At 49.8% G+C, this 16,462-nt stretch overlaps 1 protein-coding gene across 1 annotated transcript in view; it reads left to right on the forward strand.

Moving 5' to 3' along the window:
* LOC144945871 (transcription factor 12-like) overlaps positions 1-7,837 on the forward strand; it is a 100,997-nt gene extending 93,160 nt beyond the window's left edge. Inside the window, exons 17-21 of the mRNA XM_078874477.1 lie at positions 4,439-4,550; positions 5,060-5,177; positions 5,645-5,868; positions 6,791-6,939; positions 7,673-7,837. Of these exons, the coding sequence (XP_078730603.1) occupies positions 4,439-4,550; positions 5,060-5,177; positions 5,645-5,868; positions 6,791-6,921 (585 nt within the window). The 3' untranslated portion in view covers positions 6,922-6,939; positions 7,673-7,837. The remainder of the gene's footprint in view (positions 1-4,438; positions 4,551-5,059; positions 5,178-5,644; positions 5,869-6,790; positions 6,940-7,672) is intronic.
* Positions 7,838-16,462: the final 8,625 nt, after the last annotated feature.

Here is a 16,462-nt window from a genome sequence, read left to right on the forward strand (position 1 = left end):
CATTGCATTGAGGTTACCTGGTCGGTGCAGGGGTCGACGGAGAGCTAGAAGTGGCACTGCTGACGGCTGGGTTTCAGCCACCTGCGACTTTTGTTTGTACGCAATGTTATCATCATTAATGAACCCAGAACAGAGTGAGAATTTCACAAGGAGGGAGGAACACGATTTAACGTAAAACAAGCCAGGCGTAATGCACCCTCCAAAATTATGGAACTGAATGAGGGCATCCGGGCTGAGCCACCTGTGATTTAATCGGGTGCTCCAGTGTAGCGAGTTGATGGTGTCAGCCCAATCGCCAATGACTGCGCCAAAAAAAAAAACATTAAAAATATCAAATTTACTGTTACGCGGCATGTGGAAAAGTACGCGGCCTAGATTACGGATTTTAAAAAGTCACGTGAAAATCTTACGATAAATTCTGTAAAAATCTGATTGAGTGCACCGTCATCATCATCCCAGCATGGATTTTTAAAAAAATCAGTTTGTCTGAGTGTCTGCCACCACCATGAGTTGTGAGCATTTCTCTCTCATCCAAAAAGGTGGACAAGTTATTTCTCTCAGAACTATTGTACGTCAAGAAGTCTCAACTTCTTGACGTACAATGCCCAAGTAAAGAGGCACATCACGTTACCAACGAATTATCCACATTTTTTAAATGTGCAAAATCGTGGGACTTGCCCGGGCGCATCTTTTCCACGCGTGTGGCCGTTCCTTGCCAGTTCCAACCAGGAGCAATTCGTATTGCGGTTGGGTTTCCGCGAGGAAGGGTTAAATAAAGGAGCCGCTCTCGCGTCGCGTGCGGTTGGGAGCACGTGAAAGGGGCCTGCAGGTGACGCTGCACCGCGGGCAGCCGTGCGGCCCGCGCGCCGTTTATTTACCGTAATTTAACCACAGAGAGGTTTTTTTTTCTGATTGAAAAGACGAGCGGAAAATTTGTTTCGACAACCCCTTCCCCCCTCCACCCACTCACCCACCACCAGCACTCTGCGCTGTTGTGGGTAGTGACATTTAGCATCCTTTTGTTAAAAGTAAATTAATCTCTTTAGATGAGTAAACACCGCGCGGGCTGCAAAGGTGACCTCCGATGGGGCTCCCTCCCTCCCTCTCTCTCGCCTTCCTCGTTTGGCAAATTCCTCATAAAGCATCTTAGCAGTGAACGCTCAGGGTGAGCAGCCCTACACTCAACCATGGCTTCTGTGGCTCTCCCGTTCACTCATTCTCGCCTTCTTCCGTGGACTCCGTCTCTCAGATTGACCTCTCGCCTTCTTCGTTTGGCAAATTCCTCAAAGAATCTTAGCAGTGAACGCTCAGGGTGAGCAGCCCTACACTCAACCATGGCTTTTGTGGCTCCCCCGTTTACTCATTCTCGCCTTCTTCCGTAGACTCCGGCTCTCAGATGGACCAGATTACCATGGGGCTAGTTTGGCATGGGGGTGGATGAGCATGAGGCTGGTCTTGTGCCATTGCTAGTTTAGTACAGGGCTGAATTAGGGCCAGGGCTGATTTAATGCTAGGGTTGGTCTAGCATATGGCTGGTCTACTGCCATGGGTGGTTTTAGTACCAAGACTGGTTTAGCATGTGGCTGGTTTAATGCCAGGGCTGTCTTAGTGCTAGGCCTGATCTAGTACCAGGGCTGTCTTAGGGCTAGGCCTGATCAAGTACCAGGGCTGTCTTAGTGCTAGGCCTGATCTAGTACCAGGGCTGTCTTAGGGCTAGGCCTGATTCAGTACCAGGGCTGTCTTAGTGCTAGGCCTGATCTAGTACCAGGGCCGGCTTAGTGCTAGGCCTGATCTAGTACCAGGGTTGTTTTAGTGCGAGGCCTGATCTAGTACCAGGGCTGTCTTATTGCGAGGCCTGATCTAGTACCAGGGCTGTCTTAGGGCTAGGCCTGATCTAGTACCAGGGCTGTCTTAGTGCTAGACCTGATCTAGTACCAGGGCTAGCTTAGTGCTAGGCCTGATTCAGCACCAGGGCTGGCTTAGTGCGAGGCCTGATCTAGTACCAGGCCTGGCTTAGTGCTGGGCCTGATCTAGTACCAGGGCTGGCTTAGTGCTAGGCCTGATCTAGTACCAGGGCTGGCTTAGTGCTAGACCTGATCTAGTACCAGGGCTGTCTTAGTGCTAGACCTGATCTAGAACCAGGGCTGTCATAGTGCTAGGCCTGATTCAGTACCAGGGCTGTCTTAGTGCTAGGCCTGATCTAGTACCAGGGCCGGCTTAGTGCTAGGCCTGATCTAGTACCAGGGCTGTCTTAGTGCTAGGCCTGATCTAGTACCAGGGCTGTCTTAGTGCTAGGCCTGATTCAGTACCAGGGCTGGCTTAGTCTCAAGCTGGTTTAGTGCTCGGGCTCCATTAACCTCAGGGAGGCTGGGTTCACACCGAGATCAGCTTAAAGTCTCCGGTAATTGCCAGCAGATCAATTAGGGTTTAACGTAAACACTTGCCCTCGTACCGTGTCGGATTTAACGTCTGTATCGCTCGAGAGCCCGTGTGGGTTTTAACTCTACATTGGTGGTGGCCCCCGCACAGACACAGGTTGTTGACCACACCGCTGTTGTATGTACATATTAATGTTGAACTTATTTCGCACCGTACGTAGCCAGCCATGCTAATCGGAGGTGCGGGGGAAGGACAACAAACTAAACACAAAAAGCAGTTTAAAAGAAATTATTTTTTAATCTAGATTTAAAAGTGCATAGCTCCAGTGGCATACTAATATCAGAAGGAAGAGCGTTCCAGACGGCCGCCGAAGCGCATCTGAAAGCGCGCGTTGCGGTGATTGCCTTTGTTCGATGACGAGCCAAAAGCCGCCACTGCGAGGATGACCGAAGTTCACGTGATGGTTGATGCTCCTTGATGAGATCAGTAAGGTACGTTGTGTTCTTCCGCCAAAACGTGTACAACGTCACCTGAGTCGGACCTGGCTGGAGAAGCGGCGAGTTGGGGAGCGGCGATTTGGGGGGGGGGGGGGGGGGGGGGAATGGTGCCTGGGTGAAGGGCTCCCCAACGTCTCCTAACTGGGACAATCTCCCCTGCTTCTTGCTGACGAATCCCCTTTGGGGCCCGGTCCGTTGGAACTTGCAACACCTCTCCTGCTACTCTCTTATGGACGGAGCAGGACTCCGGTGGGCGGGCGTGGAGGGGGCGAACGGGACGTGGGGGACGGCGGCACGGGTCGGCGGTTGGGCTCCATCGCCGGGGTTAATTCGCCGGAGACGTTTTTTGTTTGCTGCAGAGCGCACTAATTAGCCGTCTCATTTGCATGTTTAATTACATGCGAGGTGCGCATCGTGTGTTTTGCGGGCGCTGTTGGGGAGGGAGGGAGGGAGGCACGCACTGCGCTACCAGCAGAACACGTGAAAAGTGGCATATAATATTCATTGTGTTGGGCCTGCATTCTAATTACATTTTAATTACATATTAACGAACTTTGCTAATTGCATCCGCAGGATCTCACCATGTTCTCCAGCCGAGTGCGGGCGATGCTTCGACTGATTGGAAATTTATTTGTGCCTGGTGTGCACGCGTGCGTCTGCGTACATGGGCGCGTGCTATGCACGTGTGCGTGCCTGCGTGCGTGCGTGTTTCGCAGCGTGTGCATGTTCCTGCCTGTGTGTATGTGTACGTGGGGAGCGGTAGTGTAGCGGTTAGCGCGCTGCCCTATGAACCTGGTGACCCGAGTTTGATTCCCGCCCACGGCCAACACCACTGGCGATTATCTGAACCGGTCCCAGGGCCTCCCCTAGGTCGACTCAGCCTTAAATGAGTACCTGGTGCGGTGTGTAAATATCGCCACTGGGGAGACAAAGGCGGTCGGGCGTGGTGCTGGCCATCCACCCCCCTCGTGTACCGTTCCGGCCTTCATAGGTGCTCGCTAACAGCACTTGCCCCTACAGTCTGTTAAGGCTATACGGGGGATCTTTGTTTGTGTGCGCATGTGCGCAAGGCAACCTGCACAGTTGCATTGTGAGACGCGTCAAAGACACCGACTCGGTGCACAGACACTTGGCGTTCGGTGTTTCCAAAGCGCCCCATTCCTGTAGCTCCTCGGTTGATTGAGATGTTCGTTCGTTCTCCTGGACTGGGAGGTAAACCACCAATCCAGCCCCCGCTGTGAAGTTGCCATCGTTTGTAGCAAAAATAAACCACTTGGCTACCGCATTAAAAACGCTGCCTCCACGTGAAACTCGTCGGAGGTGGCAGGTTGATCGGCGCGAATTAAACGGCCTCGGTCCACGGTTTTTCTCCCCTTTTTTTAGCTCCGCCGGAGCCCTCGCCGGTGCCGTGCGCGGTGGCACAGCGCCACCGTGTGTTCGCACCGACATCACAGCCACGATTGCGGCGGAGATGGCAGTGGCGTCAAATCCGGCGACAATTCAACACTCGCTGAACCCCCCCTCCCCTCCTTGTGGCCGCTGTCTCGTGTTGTCGTGCGCAGGCCGGGAGCCGCCGTGATGAGACCGTGGGGCTGCACCGGGCGCACCAGGCCGTGGCGGAGTCGATGTCGGGGTCGGCGCCGGATCTCTCATCCATTACCGACAGCTACAGAGGTGTGAGGCGCCCTCACGGGGGCTTCGAGGCTTTGCCCCGTGTGTCGAAAGGTGGCACAGCGGGGGAGCACGGCTGGTGCATCTGGCCAATCATCTCAATTAGTTGACCCACAACACCTGGGTCTGTGCTGAGGCCTGCCAGCGAGCCTTACACGCCTCACGTGGTCTCAAAGAGCACCTAGCCTGGCACAAACTCTGTGGTGACGTCACCGGCATGTAGTGGCGAATGTCGGTTGTTGTGGTAAGGTGTGAGTATGTCAAGAAAGGTGACGTAGACGTTATTGTACTGCACTATGAACCCGGGAACCTGCGTGCTCTTCCCGGCCACAGCTAATGCCGCCCGCTCACTGACATTAAGTGCTGCCCGCTGGCAATACTTTCCCCAACAATGTATTAAGGCTACAGGGGGGATCCTTGTCTTTGTGGTGAGGTGTGTGTGGTGAGTCGTGATCCTGCGTCACGCGTTTGTGTAACGAGGCGGCGTGGTGTCACGTGCTTGCACAACCCAGGGCTGCCGAGCGCGGGCAGCAGCAGCGTGGACGTGAAGTCGGAGGATGAGGCGGAGCGCGACGAGAACGAGCGTGGGGATGACGAGCACAGCAAGCTGGGCTCACGTGGCAGGGCCAGGTACCGCCCCCCGCTCACCCTCCTTCCTGCTCACCCAGCCCACTCGCTCAACTGCCCACCCGCTCGCTCACCCGCTCACTGGCTCACCCGCCCACTCGTTCACCTGCCCTCCCGCTCACGCGCCTGCTCACCCGCCCACTTACCCACCCTTCCGCTCACCCACCCGCTCGCTCACCCGCCCACTCACCCGCCCACTCACCCACCCTTCCGCTCACCCACCCACTCACGCTACTGCTCACCCACCCACTTACCCACCCTTCCGCTCACTCACCCACTAGCTCACCCTCCCACTCACGTTACTGCTCACCCGCTCGCTCATCTTCCCGCACACTCACCCTTCCGCTCACTCCCCCGCTTTCTCACCCACCTGCCCGCCCGCTCGCCTTCCCGCTCGCCCTACCGCTCACCCGTTCGCTCGCCCTCTCGCTCACCCCTCCCTGCGCGCGCGTGCACGTCCCCGTGCGCAGCACGGACGAGGACCTGCCCCCCGAGGAGCGCGAGGTGAAGGACCGCGAGCGGCGCTTGGCCAACAACGCGCGCGAGCGGATCCGCGTGCGCGACATTAACGAGGCCTTCAAGGAGCTGGGCCGCCTGTGCCAGACGTACCTCCGCTCCGACAAGGCGCCCACCAAGCTCGGCATCCTGCAGCAAGCCGTCATGGTCATCACCAGCCTCGAATCGCAAGTGCGCGGTAAGTACGGTGGCGCGCCCGGCGCCGGCTTTCGTTGCTCGCACGCACCTGGCTCTGTCTGTCAGTCAGCCACTTCTCCATCGCTGTTCCGTTGCTTCTAGCATGGTGACTGTACCTGTGCATGTCATTCCTCCTCCCATCTGCACAGAATGACTCTTCCGTTTCATCCGCACTTTGTTCAACCGCTACACTCGAGGTCAAAAAAACATATCTTGCTCCGTCATCCTTTGCACTGCTCCACTTAGGATTTTCTTCCCAAATATATATTTGTGCAAGTTCTTATAACACTGCTCAATTCACGAAGTTTATTAACTCTTCTCTGTATCAGTTAAAAATAGGCCCAAAGGCCACGTAATATTTTGGGCCTTTGCTCCCAGGTGAGGCCTGTGCTCCCAGCTCACGCTGCCAATGACCGAACGCCATCTGTGGTCACCATCAATGAATAATCCCCGAATTTGTTGAGCCATTAGCCTGGAATAAATTAATCTCTTTCCCATGCCATATTTTGGATCCGGGCAGTAGTGCAGATTCCCACCGCACTGAGGATTTGACCTTTGCCCTATTTTCAAAATCCTCCTCATAATACAGCCCTTCGTTAGTCTACGCCGTTGGGATTGTGGGAGTTATTTGTTCACGCTTCCCCATGCCGGTCAACGTCGGTTGGTGAAGCCAGGGAGCAAAGTCGCCAGGAGCCTGAAAGCGCGGTGGATTTTGTCCAACAATGGATTTTTCTGGACTTGCCCTCTGCTGCCCAGAGCGTAGCTTGCCATTCACAACCCATCAAAGCGCCGTCCAGGCCCATCGAATCGTCGCACCCTTCCACGTTGACAAACGAGTCGTATACGTTGTGTCCCGTTGCGCCTTAAGGCGGCCCCCACGCTAACGATCGCTTTGTCGTCGCCGTTGTCGCCGCGACGTTTAGAGCGCAACCTGAACCCCAAGTCGGCGTCGCTGAAGCAGCGTGAGGAAGACAAGGCGATGGCCGCGTCGGTCGAGTCGGCTCTCCTTGGGCTCGTGGGCCTGGGGGACCCCACCAGCCTGGCCCACATGTGACGTCGCTCGCCCCGTGGGGTGCGTGTTTGGCGCTGGCACTGCTGATTGCGCGACACGAGCATTCGTCGTCATGCCGCCCCCCACCGCGTTCCACAATCGGTTTCTTTACGGTCACATTTTGTACCGTCCTCTGTGTTTCTATACCAAAGGTTGCGAGATGTTAACTATCTCGCCTGGTATATACAGCAGATCGTGGGTTCGATCCCGACTCCTGACGCCTGTATATTTGTAGTTTGCACGTTCTCCCTGTGGTCGCGTGGTTTTTTTCACCGGGTCCTCCGTTTTTTCCTTTCCCATTTAGAAACATGCGTTTAGAGTATTTGGCTGCAATACATTTCCACATGATAAGCCACTTCGTTGAGCTATCATTTGTGGCCGGGTCGCTTCTGAAAAAGAGCTACATAGCTCAGTGGACCTTACCTGGTAAAATAAAAAATAGTTTTTTTGTAGTTGTAAACGTTCAAATGTGGCAAATTTGGACCATGGCGGCCGGCCACACGCGGCCCGCTCTTCTTCGATTAACGTCGTGCGTATTCGTGACGGGCTAAACTCGTAGGAGTACGCGACGATAAACGCTCAGACTTACCCACTTAGACAGTGAACTTCCACATCGAAGCGGACGGCGCGCGTGTTTTTGTTTACGATTCGTGCACCCTCATCGTTGATGCATTACCTGCGAATTGTTGAGCAATTTTACGTTTGGAGGCGCACGTGGACGCGACATTGAACCCAGTCCGTGTTCGCCCTGCAGGTCCCCAGTCAAAGGCCTGGCTTCAAGCACTGCAGCAGGAGCACCAGCAGCAGCAGCAGCAGCGACCCTAACCAGCTCCACTGGCACCAAGGGACCACCATCCTGAAATCCCAGGAAGGAACGAAATTCCACGACTTGCTGCTGCTATAGGGCAGCACGTGAAGACACCAGCTCGGGGTGGGGGTGGGGGGAGGGTTTGGGGCAGGGGGGGAACGAGGTGGGAGATTGGGGTGGGGGGCAAGCAGTATCTAGATACCACCCCCAGGTTGCGTTGGTGACGACGTTAATATAACAATGTGCCTGAAACCTGACGCCCGAATGCATTATTACGTGCAGATTTACGAGATGACATTCATTTTGTGAGAAGGTGGGTTTAGACGTTTTCTTTCGGATGTTTTGCATTTATAATGTGAGCTTGGGAAGGAGCAAACTCATGATCGTCCGCCGCCGTCACCGCGACCCGTGTCCCCCAAGTTCCTGTGAGAAGGTTCCGCAGTTGCATTCCTTGCGGGAGCGATTGCCGTACCGCCACCGCCACCATTTGTACATACATTTTGATAAACGTTTATTATTCGGGGGGGGGGGGGAGGGTTTGTATTTTTTATCGCAAGTTACAATTTTTGTATTTTTCATACCATGCTATATTTGTAAAGTGATATCCGTTCATTGTTTTTTTTATGTTGTGAAAAAATACGTGCTTTACCTTTTTGTTATTTCCACCGCATGTACAATCGCGCCAACCCATTCGTCGCAGACGTAGCCCATCGTCCGTCGACACCGCCAGCGCTCGGCTTGTCGGCAAAATTCTGAGCCTCCTGAGCGAAACGCCAGCCCCTGGTTCGCTCTGCGGTGCGCCGTGCCGGCCGGCGGCGTAGGTTCAGAGGGGTGACGCGGGGGCCGCTCAAGGGCCCTCGGTCACCACCAGTCCTTGTGCCGCGAACGGCTCGCACGAACCGACTCGGAACTAAGCTCGCCAAACGTTGCGTCTCAGCGAGGTTTAACGTTTAGTTCATTGTCCTTTGCCGCACCTCCGATTTCGCAGGGCTGGCTACGTACGGGGTGCGGAAGAAGTTCACCATACGTACATTCATATTTTTTAAAGACACCCGTCGCCCATCGTGACACTTCAAGATAAATGTGAACAAACGCTGCGTGTGGAGGGGGTGGGAGGGGGGGGGGTGAAGGGAGAAGATGAGAGAGTTTTTTTTTTCCTCCGACGCACATTGCCCGCAACGTTTCGCGAGTCGTTTCCGCTTCACGCCGACTTGCTCCGCCGCGGAGGAGCGGATAAGCGATCATCGGAGCGCGAGCGGCAATGAGCGAGCTGTTGGTGTCCGTGCATTGGCTTTCGCTCGTTAGCCTGGGCAGGAGGGCACGGAGGGTGACGGCATGGCCAACTTTTGGGCATGGCCAACTTTTGGGCATGGCCAACTTTTGGGCATGACCATGTAAGCATCTGCATCTCGTCATCCCAGCACCACCACTGCCCCATTGTCGAGAGAGTGCCTGAGCACGGTTCTTCACGGATCATGTTATGTGTATTTTTTTGCGTAATCTACTAACCGTTCTGGTGATTAAGGGTCGAAAATGTATTAAAAAATATATAATGCAAACTATATACGCAAATGTTGGATTAGTGATGTGCTGATCATGAACCTAATGCTGCAAAGGCCTTGTTTATTTCAGTATTTTTGCATTGATTAAACACATACCTAATACTGCACATACAGTACTTAAATGCGTACATAATTACCTATATGAACATAAACGGTGAAACGTGATTGCACGGACCAATACACGAATGAATGAGTAACGTCGCATACGTCGGTGTACCTTCGCAATACGTCACCACGTGCGATGCACAGGTGCTCGGGAGTTTATAAGCATCGACGGTGCCGTTCCTGCGTTGGAGTAGACGGAGAGTTTCCACCAATTCTGTTAACACCATTTTTTTCTTCGGAAAAAAAGCCTAGATTTGCATGATAGCATTGTGGGTTCGGTCGGGACCCAGGCCAAATTTTGGTGGAAACTTACCTCCCTCCCTCCCCCAACACACGAATCGGTCTCTTTGTGCATAATTAGCCTCGCGCCTTATCACAAAGTGAACCCTGTTAACGTGCATTACAAAGTGTACCCAGCGATGTTCAAGTTCAAGTTCATTTATTAGGTATAGCCCTGTGAGCCATTCGGCTCTTGAATCGGGAGCAACCGCAACAAACAAAAAACATGAACAAAAAACATCTTAAAGTGAATATGTGACTAAGTGCAAACAGAAAATCCAAAAAAAGACAGCAAAATATTGCAGAAAAAAAAGCACCGTACACCAACGCTGTGTGCAAAAATCCCAGTGGGATGCAAGTCAAACAACAACAACAACCACAAGACAACTTAGATTAAGGCCATCAGTCTAACTCTGTACGACAACAAACAAACATGGCCAAACCAATACACTTTTCGAAATCACCAAAAATAAAGCCATGAAAGCAATGTAACAGTGATCATAGGAACTGTGACGGAATTTTCACAATAAACGGCATAAACAACATGTACTACCAAAACCCTGCAGCCATAGCTGGCTGCATGAGTCACTCCACTGTGGACCACCACAGCAGCTCTGACTAGTTTATGTAGTTGAACGATTCTTTGTATACCGCTCTCGTTAGGCCTTAACGCCCCCCCCACTCCCTGAATTGTCACGATTTGGCTTCAAGATTACATTTGAGAATGCATTTTATATGTTACAAAAAAGTCTTGACTGTACGCCCAAGAGGACATACGCCACCGAGGTGTAGCGATGAAATCGCCTTGTGCTGCATGGAGTTGTTGCATTGCAGGGTCATGAGAGAGGGTGACCGCTTGGGAGGAAGCCTTCATCCTACATTGGATCTGGCTGATGATGATGATGGTGGTAGTAAGTGGTGAACATAGCACTTGGAATTTGCGGTGACAGCAAGCAGTGGTCTCATTTGGGTTGTAAAACGAACTTGAAGATTTCCCCTGAAAGGACATCTATTTTGATAGGAGAATAAGGGAGATGTTCGCTCAAGTTTTCAAGCAACCCGGCTTAGGAATCAATGGAATTTGCTTCTCACGCAGCACAATTGGACGCGTGTAAATGTGACCTACAGATGCTGCTCCGCTCTCGGGAGGAGCGTGGCTGTATCGCTGGGTGCAACTTTGTGGCTGTGCACGTGACCTGTTTGTGTTTTTTTTTATTTGGGTACACCTTGGTTTCTCCTGAAACACCTTGGGTAGGAAAAACTACGGCAAATTTTCATTTGAAAATTCGTCCCCTATTCCTCCGGACTGCGCGTTGCGTGCCTGCAGACCGACGGGGTTGGATACAAGAAAGCAAAACGGTCATCTTCTTGGTTCTTTCGGTAAAGTCACGTAGAAGGGAAATAATAAAATAAATAAAAATATTACATAATAAAATTATTCTCGCGACGTTTCGGCCACAACGCAAGCAGCCGTCCTCAGATGAAGAACAGGTCTGTCAGAAAGACAGCGTCTGAATGTCTATTTTATTATGTTTTATTTTTATTATTTTATTATTTCCCTTCTATGTGACTTTACCGAAAGAACCAATAAGATGAATCACTGCAGTCACGAAAGCTTTAAATCGAAATCAAAACGGTCATGTTTAAAAGGAGAGAAGTGTTGTGATGTCTAGGGCTTGTAGACTTTTACTGGCAGAGGTTCGATTTATATTCTGACTAAATGGGACTCTGGCGAAATTCATTTGATTGGAAAATCTGGGTGTCTTCTTAAATGAAAGCCGAATTTTAAATGCGTTGCTGGTCGTTAACTTGGAATGTTGCATCCAATATAGCAGCCCAATTCTTTGGTTCTTTTCGGTTAAGTCACGTCTAAAAATAAAATAATAAATTAAAATAACATATTACGACGTTTCGATTGCAACACAAGCAATCATCATCAGGTATAAAAGAAATAGCAACAAAAAATCTAACTAGAAAACTATAGACAGACATACAAGCAGACAGACATCACAACGGCACACATGTCTGTCTGCTTGTATGTCTGTCTATAGTTTTCTAGTTAGATTTTTTGTTGCTATTTCTTTTATACCTGATGATGATTGCTTGTGTTGCAATCGAAACGTCGTAATATGTTATTTTAATTTATTATTTTATTTTTAGACGTGACTTAACCGAAAAGAACCAAAGAATAATTCCTGCAGTCACGAAAGCTCCTAAATTAAGATAGCAGCCCAATACAAAGAGTATTGGGCTGCTATAAATGTCCGCACGATAAGCCATTTCGTTGAGCTGTCATTTGTGGCCAGGTCGCTTCTGAAAAAGAGCTACATAGGCTCAGCAAGCCTTGCCTGGTAAAATAAAAAGTTGAGTTTTTAAGTTTTAAGACTAAATTGTGCGATTTGATGCTTTAGCTTCGGACTAAAGTGTCTCGTAAACACTATCTCTCTCCATCCATCATTTCTAGCCCAGAAACGAGTAAATTTGCCATAGTTTTGAGTGTAAGTCGGTGTAATCAAAGGGACAATTATTTTCATGTAAAGTGTTCGATGAAGCTGATTTTTAGATCATCCATGAGACGTGAGGCTATGTCCACTTGGGGCATCGCATCTTACAGGAGGTCTGACATGTGAAACATGTTTAGTTTAAATGTTTTACGACCGTAGCTGCCCACATTAGCCCTTCTTAGGCGACGTGGCTGTGTGGTGTTCAGAACGTTTTACATTTCGTAAAAAGAAAAGAAAAAATCGGTGTACAAAAACTTGAAAAGTTATTGAACGCACCTTCATCTGCACCACCACCACCAGTCTTTGTCTGTACATAACATTTACCGTAGGAATAAATGTGCCTTTTTACTACTCGTAAAGCATTCCTGGGTCTTTTCCGTTGTGCGTAATGATTTGAAAGCTGTGGCATAAAGTTAAAATTCCCCGCGGTGGCTGGGAACTCATCCAGTAGGACCTCGCCTGGACGCTCGCGGCTGATCACGTGCAGTTTTTTGGTAACTCGTTGACTTTTCACATCTTGATGCCAATATCAACGGGGGAGACCTTCATCCAGCAGTGGAGTCACAAAGTGCTGGATATGTGCAATGCCAATTGCAGTACTGTACTTCCTTGGAAGCCTCACAAAGTCTCGAGATACGTTTTCAGTGTTGGACAAAATTTGATACAGCAAATTCGCTGTGACGCTTTCCCCTGAAGACGGAAGCTTGTGTTGCCTCCGAAACGTCGTGATTTAATGTATTTGTTTTCTTTTAACCTACGTGACTTTACCGAAAAAAACAAAGAGCACTTCACATAAATTTTACATTTGCGAAGGAAATAGCGGCGACTGACACGTGCTCGGGACATGATTGATCGCAGCCCGTTACCACCTTATGCAGGCTGAATGAAGCCAGGTAATTCCTTCTTTGGCTATTCGATGAGTTCCTTGTTTGGGATGTTGAAGGGCCATCCATCCGAGTACCCAATCGGGCCCTCAACCCTGGCTCCGCTTCCGTGAGACCCCCACGAGATCAGTTCCAAGTTAATTTTGTCCAACCAGGTGGGACCTCACGAGATTAGGATGGACTTATTTTTTGCAAGCGTGACCTGGGGCCTTTAAACTGCCGGTCGGGGGAGGTAATGGTTGCTGCCGTATGTGCGTGTTTTTAATCCCATTCAAGTAATTTTCAGTGCCGTGTTTCGAATGATTCAAATTCAGGACCCTGACGGCAACTCACACAGTGGCCTACCCTGGCGAATGACGTCAGGGTTATGATAATTATAGTCCACTGAGTGAATCGAACGTCGTGCAGAATTACACATTGGGGTTGTTGTTGCTCCCTCGGCAATAATCAGGGCGGCCGTCAGCGTGCTTATGCACAGCACACTGCGTCTCCAGCTAAAAAATGTTCACCAAAAATGAAACAAATTTTCCAACAGAATTGAGACTGCTGTGAAGAAGGGTAATTTCCCGGAACGCCGTAAATTGTAGAGTATTCCCCTTGCAGGGCCACAGTGTTATTGACGAACGCTGTTGAGGCTTTGTTATTGTGTGTACCACTGTGGTCACTCCACAAGAGGTCGCTGGTAGGCGTGTGCGTGCGCGCCGCCTGTTCTGGCTGCATCGTTGATCGCCTGTTGTAAAACCGAAGCCAACCGCTTCCCCAAACGTCCTGCAAATGATATTATCCACCACTTGCGGTGCATCGTAGCCGCACTGATCAGGTCCTAGAGAGGGGAATAATTCATAGTTTGAGCACGCTTCGTGTCGCGTCTCTCACGACAAGGAGGACCGATTGTCGGCAGTGACTGAACAGTGTGTCGGTTTTTAGGTTGTCAGGTAAGGCCCGCCGGGCTATATAGCAATTTCTATTTAAAGCTTTCGTGACTGCAGGGATTCATCTTCTTGGTTCTTTCGGTAAAGTCACGTAGAAGGGAAATAATAAAATAATAAAAAATCAAACATTATAAAATAATTATTTTATTATGTTACAAATAAAACGGAATAAATAATTATTTTATTATGTTTTATTTTATTATTTCCCTTCTACGTGACTTTACCGAAAGAACCAAGAAGATATACTGTATAGCACTTTTTCAGAAGCGAGCTGGCCACAAACGATAGCTCAGCGAGACGTGGCTTGTCACGCGGAAGCAGCGAAATACTCTCAACGCACGTTGATTCTAAACGTGGGAGGGGGAAAAAACCGGAGGACCCGGAGAAAAATCCACGCGACCACGGGGGAGAGCGCGACGAAAACACCAAACAGGCGCCAGGGTCGGGATCGAACCCACGAACCTCCTTGCACACCAGGCGAAGTAGTTAACATATCCAAGCCACCGTGGCGCCCAATGTGTGGTCTGCAAAAGGTGTTAATTTTCGGCCCACAGCTGGGGAAAAATGCCCTCCACCCCTGCCCTAGCCCCTGACCTTTGCTCCGGCAGCTGCACACTTCCCATGGCTGTATTGCTCAATGTTGTACCTGGCCCACGTGTTGGAAATTTGGTGAGGCAGGCGCGCGCGCGCATTTTCAGTTTGTCAGTTTCATTTATTAGGTAAAGCCCTATGAGCCATGCGGCTCTGGACTCGGGTGCAACTGCAACAAACAAAAACATGAACAAGGAACGTCTTAAAGTGATTACGCGCAACTTAAAAATCCAGGAGAAAAAGAGCAAAGTCTTCCAGAAAAAAAGCACCGTGTATCAACGCTGTGTGCAAAAATCCCGGTGAGATGCAAGTCAAACAATAACAACCATAATACAGTAGTAGGTTTTTACCCTTTCAACTGGTACAAAAACTGACACCTTTATACAAGGCATCATGTTTGCAATAACCACAACACAAGCAGTCAAAATGCAAACAAAAAGAAACAACTCTGATAATGATATGCTCTGTCCTTGAAGTTGATTGGTCCACACCCGAGACAGCTTTTCTTAGAGCCTAGTCTCCATTGGTGTTGGACCAGATGATGCCAAAAGGCGTACAACTCAAAAACAGCGCACTATCAGAGTACTGAGAGCTCGGGGTAAGCATTTACACTGACCGTGCGGAAGAATCTGGATTAATCACGGGCAGCTGAACAGCACACTCAAACCCTGGATCCCATCCCTGGTGACTCGGTGCTCTGGTCTGGTTAAAAAATTTTTTTAATAAAAACATCCCTTTTTATTTTACCAGGTAAGGCCCACTAAGCTGTGTAGCTCTTTATCAGAAGCGACCTGGTCATACAAATGACAGCTCAACGAAGTGGCTTGTCACGTGGCAATGTATAGCCACCAAATACTCTAAACGCGTGATTTTGTTTCTAAACGTGGAGGGGAAAAACCGGAGAACCCGGAGAAAAATGCACGCGACAACTGGGCGAGAACATACGAACTCAAAATATGCAGGTGTCGGGGTCTCAGGATCGATCCCACAGCCTCCTGCATGCCAGGCGAGGGGGTTAACATCTCACCACTGCAGTGCCAGTTTTAACATGTGTGAGTTTGTCTAACAGCAGTAACATGTGTGTGAGTTTGTCTAAACAGCAGTGACATGTGTGAGTCTGTATAAACAGCAGTGACATGTGTGTGAGTTTGTCTAAACAGCAGTGACATGTGTGTGAGTTTGTCTAAACAGCAGTAACATGTGTGTGAGTTTGTCTAAACAGCAGTGACATGTGTGTGAGTTTGTCTAAACAGCAGTGACATGTGTGTGAGTTTGTCTAAACAGCAGTAACATGTGTGTGAGTTTGTCTAAACAGCAGTGACATGTGTGTGAGTTTGTCTAAACAGCAGTGACATGTGTGTGAGTTTGTCTAAACAGCAGTCACATGTGTGTGAGTTTGTCTAAACAGCAGTGACATGTGTGAGTTTGTCTAAACAGCAGTAACATGTGTGTGAGTTTGTCTAAACAGCAGTGACATGTGTGTGAGTTTGTCTAAACAGCAGTGACATGTGTGTGAGTTTGTCTAAACAGCAGTGACATGTGTGTGAGTTTGTCTAAACAGCAGTAACATGTGTGTGAGTTTGTCTAAACAGCAGTGACATGTGTGTGAGTTTGTCTAAACAGCAGTCCATGTGTGTGAGTTTGTCTAAACAGCAGTGACATGTGTGTGGGTTTGTCTAAACAGCAGTAACATGTGTGTGAGTTTGTCTAAACAGCAGTGACATGTGTGTGAGTTTGTCTAAACAGCAGTGACATGTGTGTGAGTTTGTCTAAACAGCAGTGACATGTGTGTGAGTTTGTCTAAACAGCAGTGACATGTGTGTGAGTTTGTCTAAACAGCAGTAACATGTGTGTGAGTTTGTCTAAACAGCAGTGACAT

This window comes from Lampetra fluviatilis, chromosome 39, assembly GCF_964198595.1.
Source record: "Lampetra fluviatilis chromosome 39, kcLamFluv1.1, whole genome shotgun sequence".
Classification (NCBI taxonomy): Eukaryota; Metazoa; Chordata; class Hyperoartia; order Petromyzontiformes; family Petromyzontidae; genus Lampetra; species Lampetra fluviatilis.